General features: G+C 44.3%; 1 protein-coding gene across 1 annotated transcript in view; it reads right to left on the reverse strand.

Annotated features, from left to right (window-relative positions):
* DZIP1 (DAZ interacting zinc finger protein 1) overlaps positions 1-12978 on the reverse strand; it is a 57292-nt gene that overhangs the window by 20004 nt on the left and 24310 nt on the right. The window contains 5 exon segments of the mRNA XM_021065790.1: positions 775-831; positions 3713-3768; positions 5508-5560; positions 6150-6196; positions 6199-6289. Of these exon segments, the coding sequence (XP_020921449.1) occupies positions 775-831; positions 3713-3768; positions 5508-5560; positions 6150-6196; positions 6199-6289 (304 nt within the window).

Below are 12978 nucleotides of genomic sequence, written 5' to 3' on the forward strand. Positions count from 1 at the left end.
TTGCCGCAAGCTGTGGAGTAGGTCACAGACGTGGTTCAGATCTCATGTTGCTGTGGCTGTGGTGTAGGCGGCGGCTACAGCTCCAATTCGAACCCTAGCCAGGGAATCTCCATATGCCGAGGGTGCGGCCCTAGAAAAGACAAAAAGACGAAATATATATACAACTGTTATTAGCCCCTTAATTACATAAAAATAAAATACGGCTACAAATATCCACCCTATCTACTGGATCATGTTCATAATGATTATCACCCCATGGCCTGGTCCAAGAACTGGGTCCTGGCAGCAATTTCATCTAGGGGTTCCTACTTTTGTCCTTTGGTTTCCATCACATGTCTTGTCCAGATTTTCCCAACCAATCGCTGGAACTATTTGCTTAAAAAAGGTGACTTGCTGCCACATTGAAAGTTATAAAAACAATCACAAATGCCCTGTGGCATGTGTGGGTTGGCTGGTCTAGTAGAAAAGTCACCCTCTTACCCAATACCTATTACTTTCCACCGAAAATCACATATGATCAAAGTACCACTCAAGAGTTAAAAGTCTCTACTTGTGAGCCCAGCAGTCGGAACATTTTATAATTTATGACTTGGGTAGTTCTGATCCGTTGGCAGTAACACAACATATGAAGACTGCAGTTTTATTAACTGTTTTGCATTCACCAAAATGTTCTGTTTGCATAATTACCCCCCACAGAAGCACTTTCAGTTAATAAGTTATCTAACTCAGGGAGGAAACTGTACATGAAATGGTTGCGACTCTGCTGAAACTTACCATGTGCCATTGTTAGACTTGACTTCGCATCCAAAGTCTGTGGGGCCGAGGCATTCACTGAAACAGCACACAAAGAAAAAGGACACAGGATTTCAGTGAGTATAACATAAGCATCTGAACATCATAACAAAATATTCATCAAAATTAGTCAAGACATATATAGACCCTGAAGTACAAATGTTTCAAATGACAGAGATATTACCAACTAACCTACACCCATTTTTTTGGTTTTTTGTTTTTTTGGTTTTTTTTGGCTGAGCCTGTGGCATGCAGAAGTTCCCAGGCCAGGGACTGACCCAGAGCCAAAGCAGTGACAATGCCAGGTCCTTAACCCACTGAACCGTGAGGAAACTCCCCAAGCCAATTTCTAATTAACAGCTTTACTGAAATATAACTCCTTTAAAATATATACAATTCACCCCTTTAAAACATACAATTCCGTGGATTTTAATACAGTCACAGGTTGCACAACCATAACCACTATCTTATTTTTGTGCATTTTTATCACACGCAGACCTCCCCAAAATATCTGTATCTATGAGACCCGTTTCTCTCTCCCCCCAGCCCCTGGCAACCACTGATCTACCTTCTGTCTCCAGGAATTTGTCTATTCTGGACCCTCTGTATAAATGGAATCATGCAATGAAATATGTGGTCCTTTGTAACTGGCTTAACTTAGCATCATGTTTCTAAGTTTTATTCATGTTGTAACACGTGCCAGCATTAGCATGTAACTTTCATGACCAAATAACATTCCACTGTATAGACACACCACACTGTATTTATCTATTCAATCAGGCATTTGAGTTGTTTCTACTTTGGGGCTATTATGAATAATGCTATGAATATTTATGGATAATAAATTAATTAAAGAAACTACCCCAGTTACTGCACTGGAAAACAGTGAGAAGGTATTAATGCAGTTACAGCTTTGGGAGAGGCGTATACCTGATTCAAGACAATGCTCTCTACTTCAAAATACCTCAGGAAATTGGATTCTGCAGCTTCTCTTCTAACATGTAACAATTCCTATCTGAGGGTCCTCTCTGAACGACTTATGTGTCTCTTCGTTCACTGATTCTTTCCCTAGTTCATGAAGATAGATCTTTAATTCTAATCCTAGTCTAAAACAACACTGGCCACAAATGCCCACAGGCAAACAATTTCGTCTTTACCATGGCCAGTGTGGAAGTGTTCAACTCCTAACTCTAGGTAAAAGGCTAAAAATTCAGGGAACATGGCCTTCAAACCCATCTGCAACTTGCTCACCTAGATCCGGGCTTGGCAAACTGCAGCCTGTCAGACATACCAGCCCCTGATGGTTTTTGTAAATGAAGTTTGATTGGAACACATTACTGTTTCAATATTGTGCCAAGTATAATTAAAATATAAACGATAATAACTGCTTCTTTTTTTTTTTTTTTTTTAGGGCCACACCCATGGCATATGGAAGTTCCTAGGCTAGGGGTCCAGTCAGAGCTACAGCAGCTCTGATTGCGCCACAGGTACAGCAACGCAGGATCCAAGCCACATCTGCAACCTACACCACAGCTCACAGCAACACCAAATCCTTAACCCACTGAGCGAGGCCAGGGATCAAACCTGCAACCTCATGGTTCCTAGCCGGATCCATTTCCTCTGCACCATGACGGGAACTTCCCTAGTGTCTTTAACTCTTCCGTACGTCTCTGAAATGCTTCTATTCTCCCCTCAGCTCTCCTCTTGGCACTTAAACCACCTTCTCCTCCTCAGCACCTCTCAACCTCTTTAGCTTCCAGAAGCAACAGCAAGAGGCTAAAGAAACAGCTGAGCGGTCAGTGGTTAACAAATCTGACTAGGAACCATGAGGTTTGGGTTCGATCCCTGGCCTTGCTTAGTGGGTTAAGGATCTGACGTTGCTGTGAGCTGTGGTGTAGTTTGCAGACGCGGCTCAGATCCTGCATTGCTGTGGCTCTGGCATAGGCCAGTGGCTACTACTCCGATTCGACCCCTAGCCTGGGAACCTCCATACGCCGTGGGAGCGGCCCAAGAAATGGCAAAAAGACAAAAAATAAAAAGAAACAGCTGAGCGGTCAAAACCTTTAGCCCTGTCCAATCAATTGTGCCCCATTCCCAAACAGGCTCATCAATATCCTTTCATGAACAGAGAGTCCTGGGCTCATAGGACTGGTTGCTCAGCGCCCTGCCTCAGTGCAGGCCCTCCCCTAGGGTTCAGTCCTGTTCACACTCTTTCTTGAATGGAAATTAAAACATTTCAACTATTTATTATTAAGAAAACAATCTGTCCATTTCTAAACTCTACAGATTCTGCCTCTTTGGATTCGAGGGATTCTAGCCAGATCCTGAGAGCTCCTGAAGGCCACTGAGCCGTCTTCAAGTGAGTGACCGTCTGATGGGCATGTCAAGGTCAAGCCCTGCAGCTGAGTTTCAGTGACGCCAAAATGGGGCAGCCCCCACACACGCCCACATCCTCACTCACAACCCAAGAGTACAACCCAAGAGCACAAGCTGGAGCCATGCCAAATAATTTTTACTCATTCCTTTATTAGGCGAACCGTGAGGTAACAGGCATGGCTAACCAAAAACATCACAAAATCACATGGATGTTTACAATCTTGGTTTTAGAACTAGGTCAAAGTGAGGAGTCAAAATAGATCATTATATAATATCCAAACGCACTGCTGTCCAAAGAAGAGCCTCTAATAATAGAACGCAGAAATTATGTATGGGTTTAGCACTTATTTTAAAATATCTTTTGTTGTTGTTGTTGTTGTTGTTTTCTTACCATTAGTTTTAGTTTATTTATTTTTTTTTTAATCTTTATTTTTTTAATTACTCAAAGAATTTTATTACATTCATAGGGGTACAACAGTCATCACAACCAAATTTTATAGCATGCTATAAAATATCTTTAGACCCCTGAGCCTATTACAGAAACTTACCAGGTATAGTTGGGCAGTTGGCTTAGATTCAGAAGTTTGCCAGGTTAATGGACTCCCTGAAATAACAAACAAAGAAAAAAATTAATAACAAAAATCACCAGCTATAGGTTATATTTTACCAGTGCATATCCCAATATTTTCCCCCCCAAAAAATAAATGAAATTTACCAAAATATAGAGGCTCACCCAATGAAGATGTTTAATGTAAATCCCCTTACAGCTAACTTTTTCCTAACATTATCTTTCAGTCATATATTTATGCTAAGTAATTACAGGTATTCCTCGCTACCTAAACCTTCACTGTTCTGAGAGAAGCAAGAGGGAACCACCGCCCTTCCCAAACCTTTATCTCAAAACAAGGTAGGAGTTCCGTTGTGGTTCAGTGGAAACCAATCTGACTAGCATTCATGAGGACACAGGTTCGATCCCTGGCCTTGCTCAGTGGGTTAAGGATCCGGTGTTGCTGTGAGCTGCGTGTAGGTTGCAGATGCAGCTCAGATCCCATGTTGCTGTGGCTGTGGCATAGGTCAGTGGCTGCAGCTCCAATTTGATCCCTACCTGGGAACCTCCATATGCTGTGGGTACGGCCCTGAAAAGACAAAAAAAAAAAAAAAAAAAAGGTAAACAAGTGTACAGGTCAGTGTGTGTACAGGCAGACCTTGTTTTATGGTGCCTCACTTTACTGTACTTCATAGATGTATTTTTCACAAATGAAGGTTTGGGGCAACCCCATTTGTCAGGTGTTAGCATTTCTAGCCATACAGTATTTTGAAATGAAGGTATGTGCATTCTTTTTAGACATCATGCTGTTGTACACTTAATAGCCTACAGTAGAGTATAAACATAACTTTTTAAAATTAAAAAAATTGGAGTTCCCGTCGTGGCGCAGTGGTTAACGAATCCGACTAGGAACCATGAGGTTGCGGGTTCAATCCCTGGTCTTGCTCAGTGGGTTAACGATCTGGCGTTGCCGTGAGCTGTGGTGTAGGTTGCAGACGCGGCTCAGATCCCGCGTTGCTGTGGCTCTGGCGTAGGCCGGTGGCTACAGCTCCAATTCAACCCCTAGCCTGGGAACCTCCATATGCCGCGGGAGCGGCCCAAGAAATAGCAACAACAACAACAATAACAACAACAAGACAAAAGACAAAAAAATAAATAAATAAATAAAAATAAAATTAAAAAAATTTTTTTTTCTTTTTACGGCTACACCCTCAGCATACGGAAGTTCCCAGCCAGGGGTCGAATTGGAACTGCAGCTGCTGGCCTATCCACAGCCACAGCCACAGTCAGGCCAGATCCGAGACACATCCTCAACCTACACCGCAGCTTATGGCAACACCAATTCCTTAACCCACTGAGCAAGGCCAGGGATGGAACCTGAATCCATGTTCTCCCATTAATCCTCGGAACAAGCCTGTGATGTAATTACTATGAATCTCCCAAATTTAGAGCTGAGGCAACGGAAAGACTCACAAAGCACCAGAGATCGGGCCAACCCAGTTTGTCCCAAGGCCTGTGCTTTTGATCGTAACTGATCTTACTGCACACCCATCCAGAGACACAGTTACGGAGCGTGTATTACATGCGTAAGAGTATTTTAATAAGGAAGCTAGAGGCCATTCAATGACAGCTGAGGTATTTAAAATTCTTGGACTCTCTGGGTTGGGAGAACAGAACTCCCAAATTAAAATAACCAGAGGAATGTCATCTTAGCACCCACGAACCATGGGCCCCACATTCTTCCGATGCCCAGCACACCTTCCTTCCCTCCAGCGCTGGGATTCTGGCCCACTTACCTTTGGGTTCACCAGCACTGTTCAATGATTTACTGGTAAACTCTTTAATCTGCAAAGAAAAACAGTTTAAAACTAGATAGGGACATACCTGGTAAGGGACAGATATGGTACTCAGGAAATGACACTTTCACTACTACACAGGACATGCGGACTTAAGTGACACGGAGGCGGCACGTGCTTTATAAAAGCAGCATCTGGATTCCGCTGCTTATCAAAGTAATCACCAGAAGAAATCCTTAGCTACCGTCACATTTCTTAATTCTAAGTGAATAAATCTGATTGCTCTAAAGTATCTGAAAATACTTAAAAATTATTTTATTTACAATCAGGAGAAAAGAGTCTATCTTCTTTGTCTTATCCGATTTACAAATGCTCTAAAATAAAAATACATCATAGGAGTTCCCGCTTGGTGCAACAGGATTGGCAGCATCTCTGCAGCACAAGGATGCAGGTTTGATCCCCACCCAGCACAGTAGGTTAAAGGATCCGGTGTTGCTGCTGTGGCATAGGTTGCAGCTGTGGCTCAGATCTGATCCCTGGCCTAGGAACTTCATATGCCTTGGGGTGGCCAAAAAAAAAAAAAAAAAAAATCACACAGCTTAAGGAAAAATAGTGCCAATATATGTTCCCCCAAATACCTGTTGTCGCTGAGTGATGATCAGTTCATTCTGCTCCTGCAGTCTTGCCCCAACTCGTCTATCCTTTTCTTGTAGAAAACATTGCTTGCATTTAGATCGTTTGTCATTGAGGTTCGAAATTTCTCTATATGAGACAGGATCTAGGGAAAAAAAAAAAAAAGAATGCAGAAAGGCATTCATCTCCAAACGGCATGTCAGTTTCTTCTTTCTGCAGTTTGTATGTAGATGCCTGGCCTTCTTTGCTGGCCTGTTATCTGCACATTGAATACATCACTGATCACTGTGTACCAAGGCCCTGGCTGCACAAGGGGCTTCAGCTCAGTTCCCAGGGAGCTCATGGCCCAAGACAGAAAAAACTGATGCGAACAGATGAGGGAACATGAGCCATTCCCTGAAATCACACAGGGAGGAGCAGGGATAAAGGACCTCGGCTCTGACCCAGGCAGTCCTATCCTCACATGTCCACAGGTGCCATCCCGGCTGGGATGCACACTCGCTGGGCCAGAGAGTCCACTGTAATTATTTTATACAGCCAGCAACTAGTACAGTCTCTGGCACTCAGCAGGTTCTCAATATTTACTGAAAAATGCCAGGTGGAGGGGGTTGGGGGTAGAGGAAAGGGGGAGGGAGGAAGGAAGAGATGGATGAAGGGAGGGAGCAGAAGGAAAAGAAGCAGAGGACAGCCAGACCCAAAGATCCACAGACAGATTCATCTTTAGAAACTTAACATAGGGAAGATCATATATTGGACAATAATTCAAGAATTTGTTTTTAATAATTTAGAAAAAGAGGGAGTTCCCATTGCAGTTGAGTGGTTAAGAACTTGACTAGTATCTATGAGGATGAGAGTTCAATCCTTGACCTCCCTCAGAAGGTTAAAGATTCGGGGTTGCCTGGAGCTGCAGCGTAGGTCACAGATGCAGCTTGGATCTGGTATTGCTATTGCTGTGGTGTAGGCCAGCAGTTCCAGCTCCGATTTGACCCCTAGCCTGGGAACATCCATATGCCACAGGTGTAGCTCAGAAAAGAAAAGAAAGAATATATAAAATTTAGAGAAAGATAACGCAATTTCAGAAGTTGCTTAAACAGAGGAGAAAAAACCCTTGGTAGCCAGCACTAAGGACATTCCAAACCTATGGCGTCGAAATGGACACAGGGCTGGACAGATCAAATAAGGGGGCGTAACTGTGTCTTAGAGGCACACAAAAGTGCCTGAGCAGCATTTCCTAACCCGCCAGGGTTTTTTTTTTTTTTTTTTTTTTTTAACAAACACTCAACACGTTTTAGAGGCTGCGTTAAGTACTTCATCTTGTTGAATCCAAACCACAACCTCACGGATACAGGTTTTGACCCCGCTGTTCAGATGGGGAAACTCAAATCTAGAGAGGTAAGCAGCTGACCCAAACACAGACCACTGAATAGCCCAGAGACTGGATTTTCCTGTTTTCAAAGTCAAGGCTTTCAAACTTCACGTCTGTGGCATGACACGTATTAATAAATTATGCTTACAAACAATCCGCTCCAGGACTTTAAGAAATAAATCACCAAATCAGGGAGTTCCTATCGTGGCTTAGTGGGAGTAAATCTGACTAGTATCCGTGAGGACGCGGGTTCAATCCCTGGACTCGCTCAGTGGGTTAAGGATCGGGTGTTGCTGTGAGCTGTGGTGTAGGTCGCAGACGTGGCTTGGATCTGATGTTGCTGTTGCTGTGGTGTAGGCCAGTGGCTGCAGCTCTGATTTGACCCCTAGCCTAGGAACTTCCATACGCCATGAGTGCAGCCCTAAAAAGCCAAGAAGGAAAGAAAGAAGGAAAGAAGGAAGGAAAGAAGGAAAGAAGGAAAGAGCAATGTACTTTTCAGAATAGCCAAAATTCAGAGCTCACCAAATGCTGGTGAGGATGTGGAAAAGGGGAACTCTCATCCAGTGCTGGTGAATGCAAACTGGTGCAGCCACTTTGGAAGACAGCTTCTTACAAAACTAAACATACTCTCATCAAATGATTCAATAATTGCCCTCCGTGGCATTTACCCAAAGGAGCTGAAAAGTTATGTCTACACAGGTGTTTACAGCAGCTTTATTCATAATTACGAAGGCCTGGAAGCAACCAAGGAATCCTTCAGTAGGTAAAGAGATAAATAAGCTGTGGTCCATCCACACAATGGAATATTATTCAATACGAAAAAGGAGCTACCAAACCACGAAAAGACTTGGAGGAAACTGAAATGCATGTTGCTTGGTAAGAGAAGCCTAGTGAAAAGGCTACACTCCTATACGACTCCTACTATGTGACATTCTGAAAAAGGCAATACTATGGGGGTAGTAAAAAAAAAAAAAAAATCGGGCTGGGGAAGGGAGGGATGAACAGGCAGAGCACAGAGGATTTTTAGGGCTGCAAAACTATTCTATTTTTTTTTTTTTTTTGTCTTCTTAGGGCCGCATCCATGGCATATGGAAGTTCCCAGGTTAGGGGTCAAATCAGAGCTGAAGCTGCCGGCCTACACCACAGCCATAGCTATGCCAGATCCTTAACCCACGGAGCGAGGCCAGGGATTGAACCCGAGTCCTCACGGATACTAGTCAGGTTCATTACCACTGAGCCACAAAGGGAACTCCCTGGCAGTGAAACTATTCTGTATGATACCATAATGATGGCTGTGTGACATCATACATTTGTCAAAACCCTCAGAATGTAAAACACCACGAGTGAACCCTAAACTGGGAACTTTGGGTGATAATGACATATCAGTGAAGATTCGTCAACTGTAGCAAGTGTGCCTCTGTGATGCGAGACGGTCATAATGGGAAGGCCGGGCATTGGGGGTGGGTCGCAGGTGTCTGGGAACCTTCCACACTCTCTGCTCAGTGTTGCCATGAACCTACAACTCCTCTAAAAAATGATCTGTTTACATTAAACAGACAAACAATAAAAACGACAAGAAGTTAAGGCTCTTAATACATGGCAAGGCCTTCCCTGTGAAGTGCTCTGTGCGCATAGGAGGCTAGACCAACATTCACTTGAAAGAAGTTTAAAGAGCTTCCCAAGGGAGCATAACAAAGAACCTCTCTTATCCCAGAGGATGCTAAGAATCTCCCGCTGCAGAAGGACACTGTCGAGCACCTTCCCGCATGTTTACAGACCACTGAAGAGTGCTCCCAAAAGCAGCCTGGGAAATGCGGAGCTGGAAATCGGAAGGAAAAGCCAGTCAACATGTCCAAGGGTCAGGGCAGAGGTTTAGACTCAACAATACGGGGACTCAGTGCAGGGCCCAAGAAGAAAGGGAACATGGAGTTCCCACCATGGCGCAGCAGAAATGAATCCGACTAGGAACCATGAGGTTGTGGGTCTGATCCCTGCCCTTGCTCAGTGGGTTAAGGATCCAGCATTGCCATGAGCTGTGGTGTAGTCTCAGACGCGGCTCAGATCTGGCGTTGCTGTGGCTGTAGTATAGGCCGGCAGCTACAGCTCCGATTCGACCCCTAGCCTGGGAACCTCCATATGCCGTAGGTGTGGCCCTCAAAAGACAAAAAAAGACAAAGAAAGAGAACATAAGAAAAACTAAGCAATGGCATCATTTTGATACTGGAATTGAGAACGTGCCAGAAAGGTACAGAAAAGTTTGCTGAGCAAGGAATGTGACAGTCTGGAGAGCCAGAAATTCTTTCCAAAAGCTCGTGGCTCTTGAGCTCATTCCCTGTGATCTTCTACCATTTCAAGTTTTTTCGGTTCCATTTTTAAAAGTTTTATTGAAGTGGAGTTGACTTATAATGCTGTGTTAATTTCTGCTGTACAACAGAGGGATTCAGTTATATGTGTATGCACATCTGGTCCTTTTCAGATCCTTTTCCCATGGAGGTTATCACAGAATACTGGGTAGAGTTCTCTGTGCTACACGGCAGGTCTCTGTTCTACACCTTTTTCTCTACCAGCCACATCGCCCCATCTTCCTGTCCTTTGCTGCGTGCCCACTCTACAACCTCCTGAGCTCTAAAGAGCCTTCTCGTGGGTAGAAAAGGGCACACCGTCATTTACCTGTGGTTCCCTTTGAACTCTTTCCTACCCATGCTACTTAAAAACAAAACCAAAAACAGACTGCCAAGAATCTAGGTAAAGCAATAAAAAGCTGGCAGACGCACCTTCCCTTAAACAGAGAAATACAATGCGTGCATTGTAAACAGCAGGCACCAATCATGTGGAATAATTAATAGTTAGGTCTCAGGCCCAGATTAAACCTGATTGAATTCGCCCCTCTGTTAGGGTTTAAGAGAAATGAAGGAAGAAGTACACATGCAAAACCATACAAAACCAACAGATGAGGCAGCAGCGTGGCCTGGCGGCAGCACAAAAGCTCCACACTCCCAGCACATGGGGCGAGGCGCCTCACTCAGAAGCAGGCCAGGCCTCGCCTTCCTCCAAATCAGCAATCTGTCTTCCCCTCTGTCACCACCTGCAGCGGCCAAGTGTAAATCTCTACAGCATACACTGTGCTCCAGCCAGAAGGTCACTGAAATTCCCACAGCTGCCTGCAACACCAGAGGCTTGAAGGAGCAAAGACTAAAAATCACCCCCTTTTGAGATGGAAATATTCTAAAATTAGGTCACGATGATGGTGGTGTACATCTATAACTATAATAAAATTCACTGAATTATTTTTTTAAATCACCCCCTATTAATAAGGAAGCCTGAATCCTGTCCCTAAATACCAAGGCTCTCAAGATACCTTGAAGAATAAAAATACAACTTCAAATTATGAGTGGGAGTTTCCTGGTGGTGCAGTGGGTTAAGGATCAGCATTGTCACTGCAGTGTCTCGGGTGCAGTTTCTAGTCTGAGAACTTCCAGGTGCTGTAGGCACAGCCAAATATGTACATTATATATGAGAAGTGGTTCAAACGATGGATCCAAAACACAATGGTCTGGGGTTTGGTAGTGTTGTTATTGTTGTTTTTTCCAAATGATGCATGTCCCAGACTCACCTACTGAATCAGACCCTCAGGGGGCGAAGCTGGGCACAGGTACTTTGGCAAAGAGCCTTAGGTCGTCCTGAAGGGCACCCCTGGTTAGGAACTACTACCTTAGAGCATCTTGAAGGAACGAATTAATGTCCTTATAGAAAAGCAACTGCTCTCGGTTGTCACTGGCTATTGCCCTCCTCTGCTGGCTAAGTGCCTGAAGCATGAGAGGCGAGCAAGTCCGCGAGGCAGACAAGCAGCACCCTGAGGTTAAGAGGATCTGGCTTCAAATATCGCGCTTCTACCGACAGACTGCACTTTCCACCCTGTTCTTCGGAACTTTGCAATCAGCATTTCTCCAACTACATAAAAAAGGCTGAGGGACCCCTTGTTGGCCATTGATCACTCTTCTGCATTCATTCAGCCAAGATTTAATGAATGCCAACCACATTTTGGACATGTGACTGGATGCTGGGGATTCAATGGAGCAGTAAATAGATAGAGCCCTTCCCTAGGCTTACTGATTTGATTGGAGAAAGAGGGACAATAAACAAGCAAACAAATAAACTCCTTAAAACAGTGATCAGACCAGCAATCCCATTCCTGGGGCATCTATCCAGAGAAAGCCATGACTCAAAAAGACACGTGTACTCCAATGTTCATTGCAGCACTCAATACAAGGGCCAAGACATGGAAACAACCTAAATGTCCATGACAGAGGAGTGGATCAAGAAGATGTGGTACATATACACAATGGAATATTACTCAGCCATTAAAAGGAAAGAAATAACGGCAGCGGCAACATGGATGGACCTGGCAATTATCATGCTAAGTGCAGTCAGTCAATGAGACACCAACATCAAATGCTATCACTTACATGTAGAATCTAAAAAAGGACACACTAAACTTCTTTGCAGAACAGATACTGACTCACAGACTTTGAAAAACTTATGGTTTCCAAATGAGACAGGTTGGGGGGGTGGGAGGATGCACTGAGGGTTTGGGATGGAAATGCTATAAAATTTGGTTGAGATGATTGTTGTATACCTATACATGTAATAAAATTCATTGAGTAAGTAAAAAAAAAAAAAAATAGGGATCAGAAGAGTTCCTGTTGTGGCTCAGTGGACGCGGGTTTTACCCCTGGCTTCGCTAGGTAGGTTGCAGACCTGGTGTTGCTGTGAGCTGTGGCGTAGGTTGTAGACATGGCTCAGATCTGGCATTGCTGTGGCTGTGGTGTAGGCCAGCAGCTACAACTCTGATTCGACCCCTAGCCTGGGAACCTCCATATGCCGTGGGTACAGCTATAAAAACCAAAAAAAAAAAAAAAAAACTGATCAGAGCTACACCTGTGAAGTGATGAGAATAAGAAGGGGAGGGACCATCTAGCTGGATAGGGTGGTCTCGGGTGACTTCACATCTCTTGAAGGAGAAGAATGAAGGCAGGGGAGACATGCTCCTAGGGCCCTGGAGAAGTCACAGGCAGGCTATGAACTGGGGTATCACCCCTTGGTTAAGCATAAGGAACTGCACGTCGCCAATCATCTGAATGGGCTTGGGAGAGGCCCTGGAGCCCGGACCAGCTCGGCTGATACCCTGAACACAGCTTGTGAAACCCTGAGCAGACGACCCAGCCAGGCCATGCCTGGACTCCTATCCCATGGAAAGTGCGTGACAGCAAATTTGTGGCAATTCGCTACACAGCAGAGAAAACTCAATCAGAGGAGAGGAAACCAGCCACGTAAAGAGCAAGAGGAAGGATTTCCCAGAGCAAAAACCATATGCAGAAAGAGAAAAAGGCCGAGTGTTCTATAAATTACCAGAAGGTCACGCAGCTAGAAAGAGCAGGTTGAGAGGGGCTCAGAGGTGGCCAGCAGCC

The sequence above is a fragment of the Sus scrofa genome, chromosome 11 (genome assembly GCF_000003025.6).
Source record: "Sus scrofa isolate TJ Tabasco breed Duroc chromosome 11, Sscrofa11.1, whole genome shotgun sequence".
NCBI lineage: Eukaryota > Metazoa > Chordata > Mammalia > Artiodactyla > Suidae > Sus > Sus scrofa.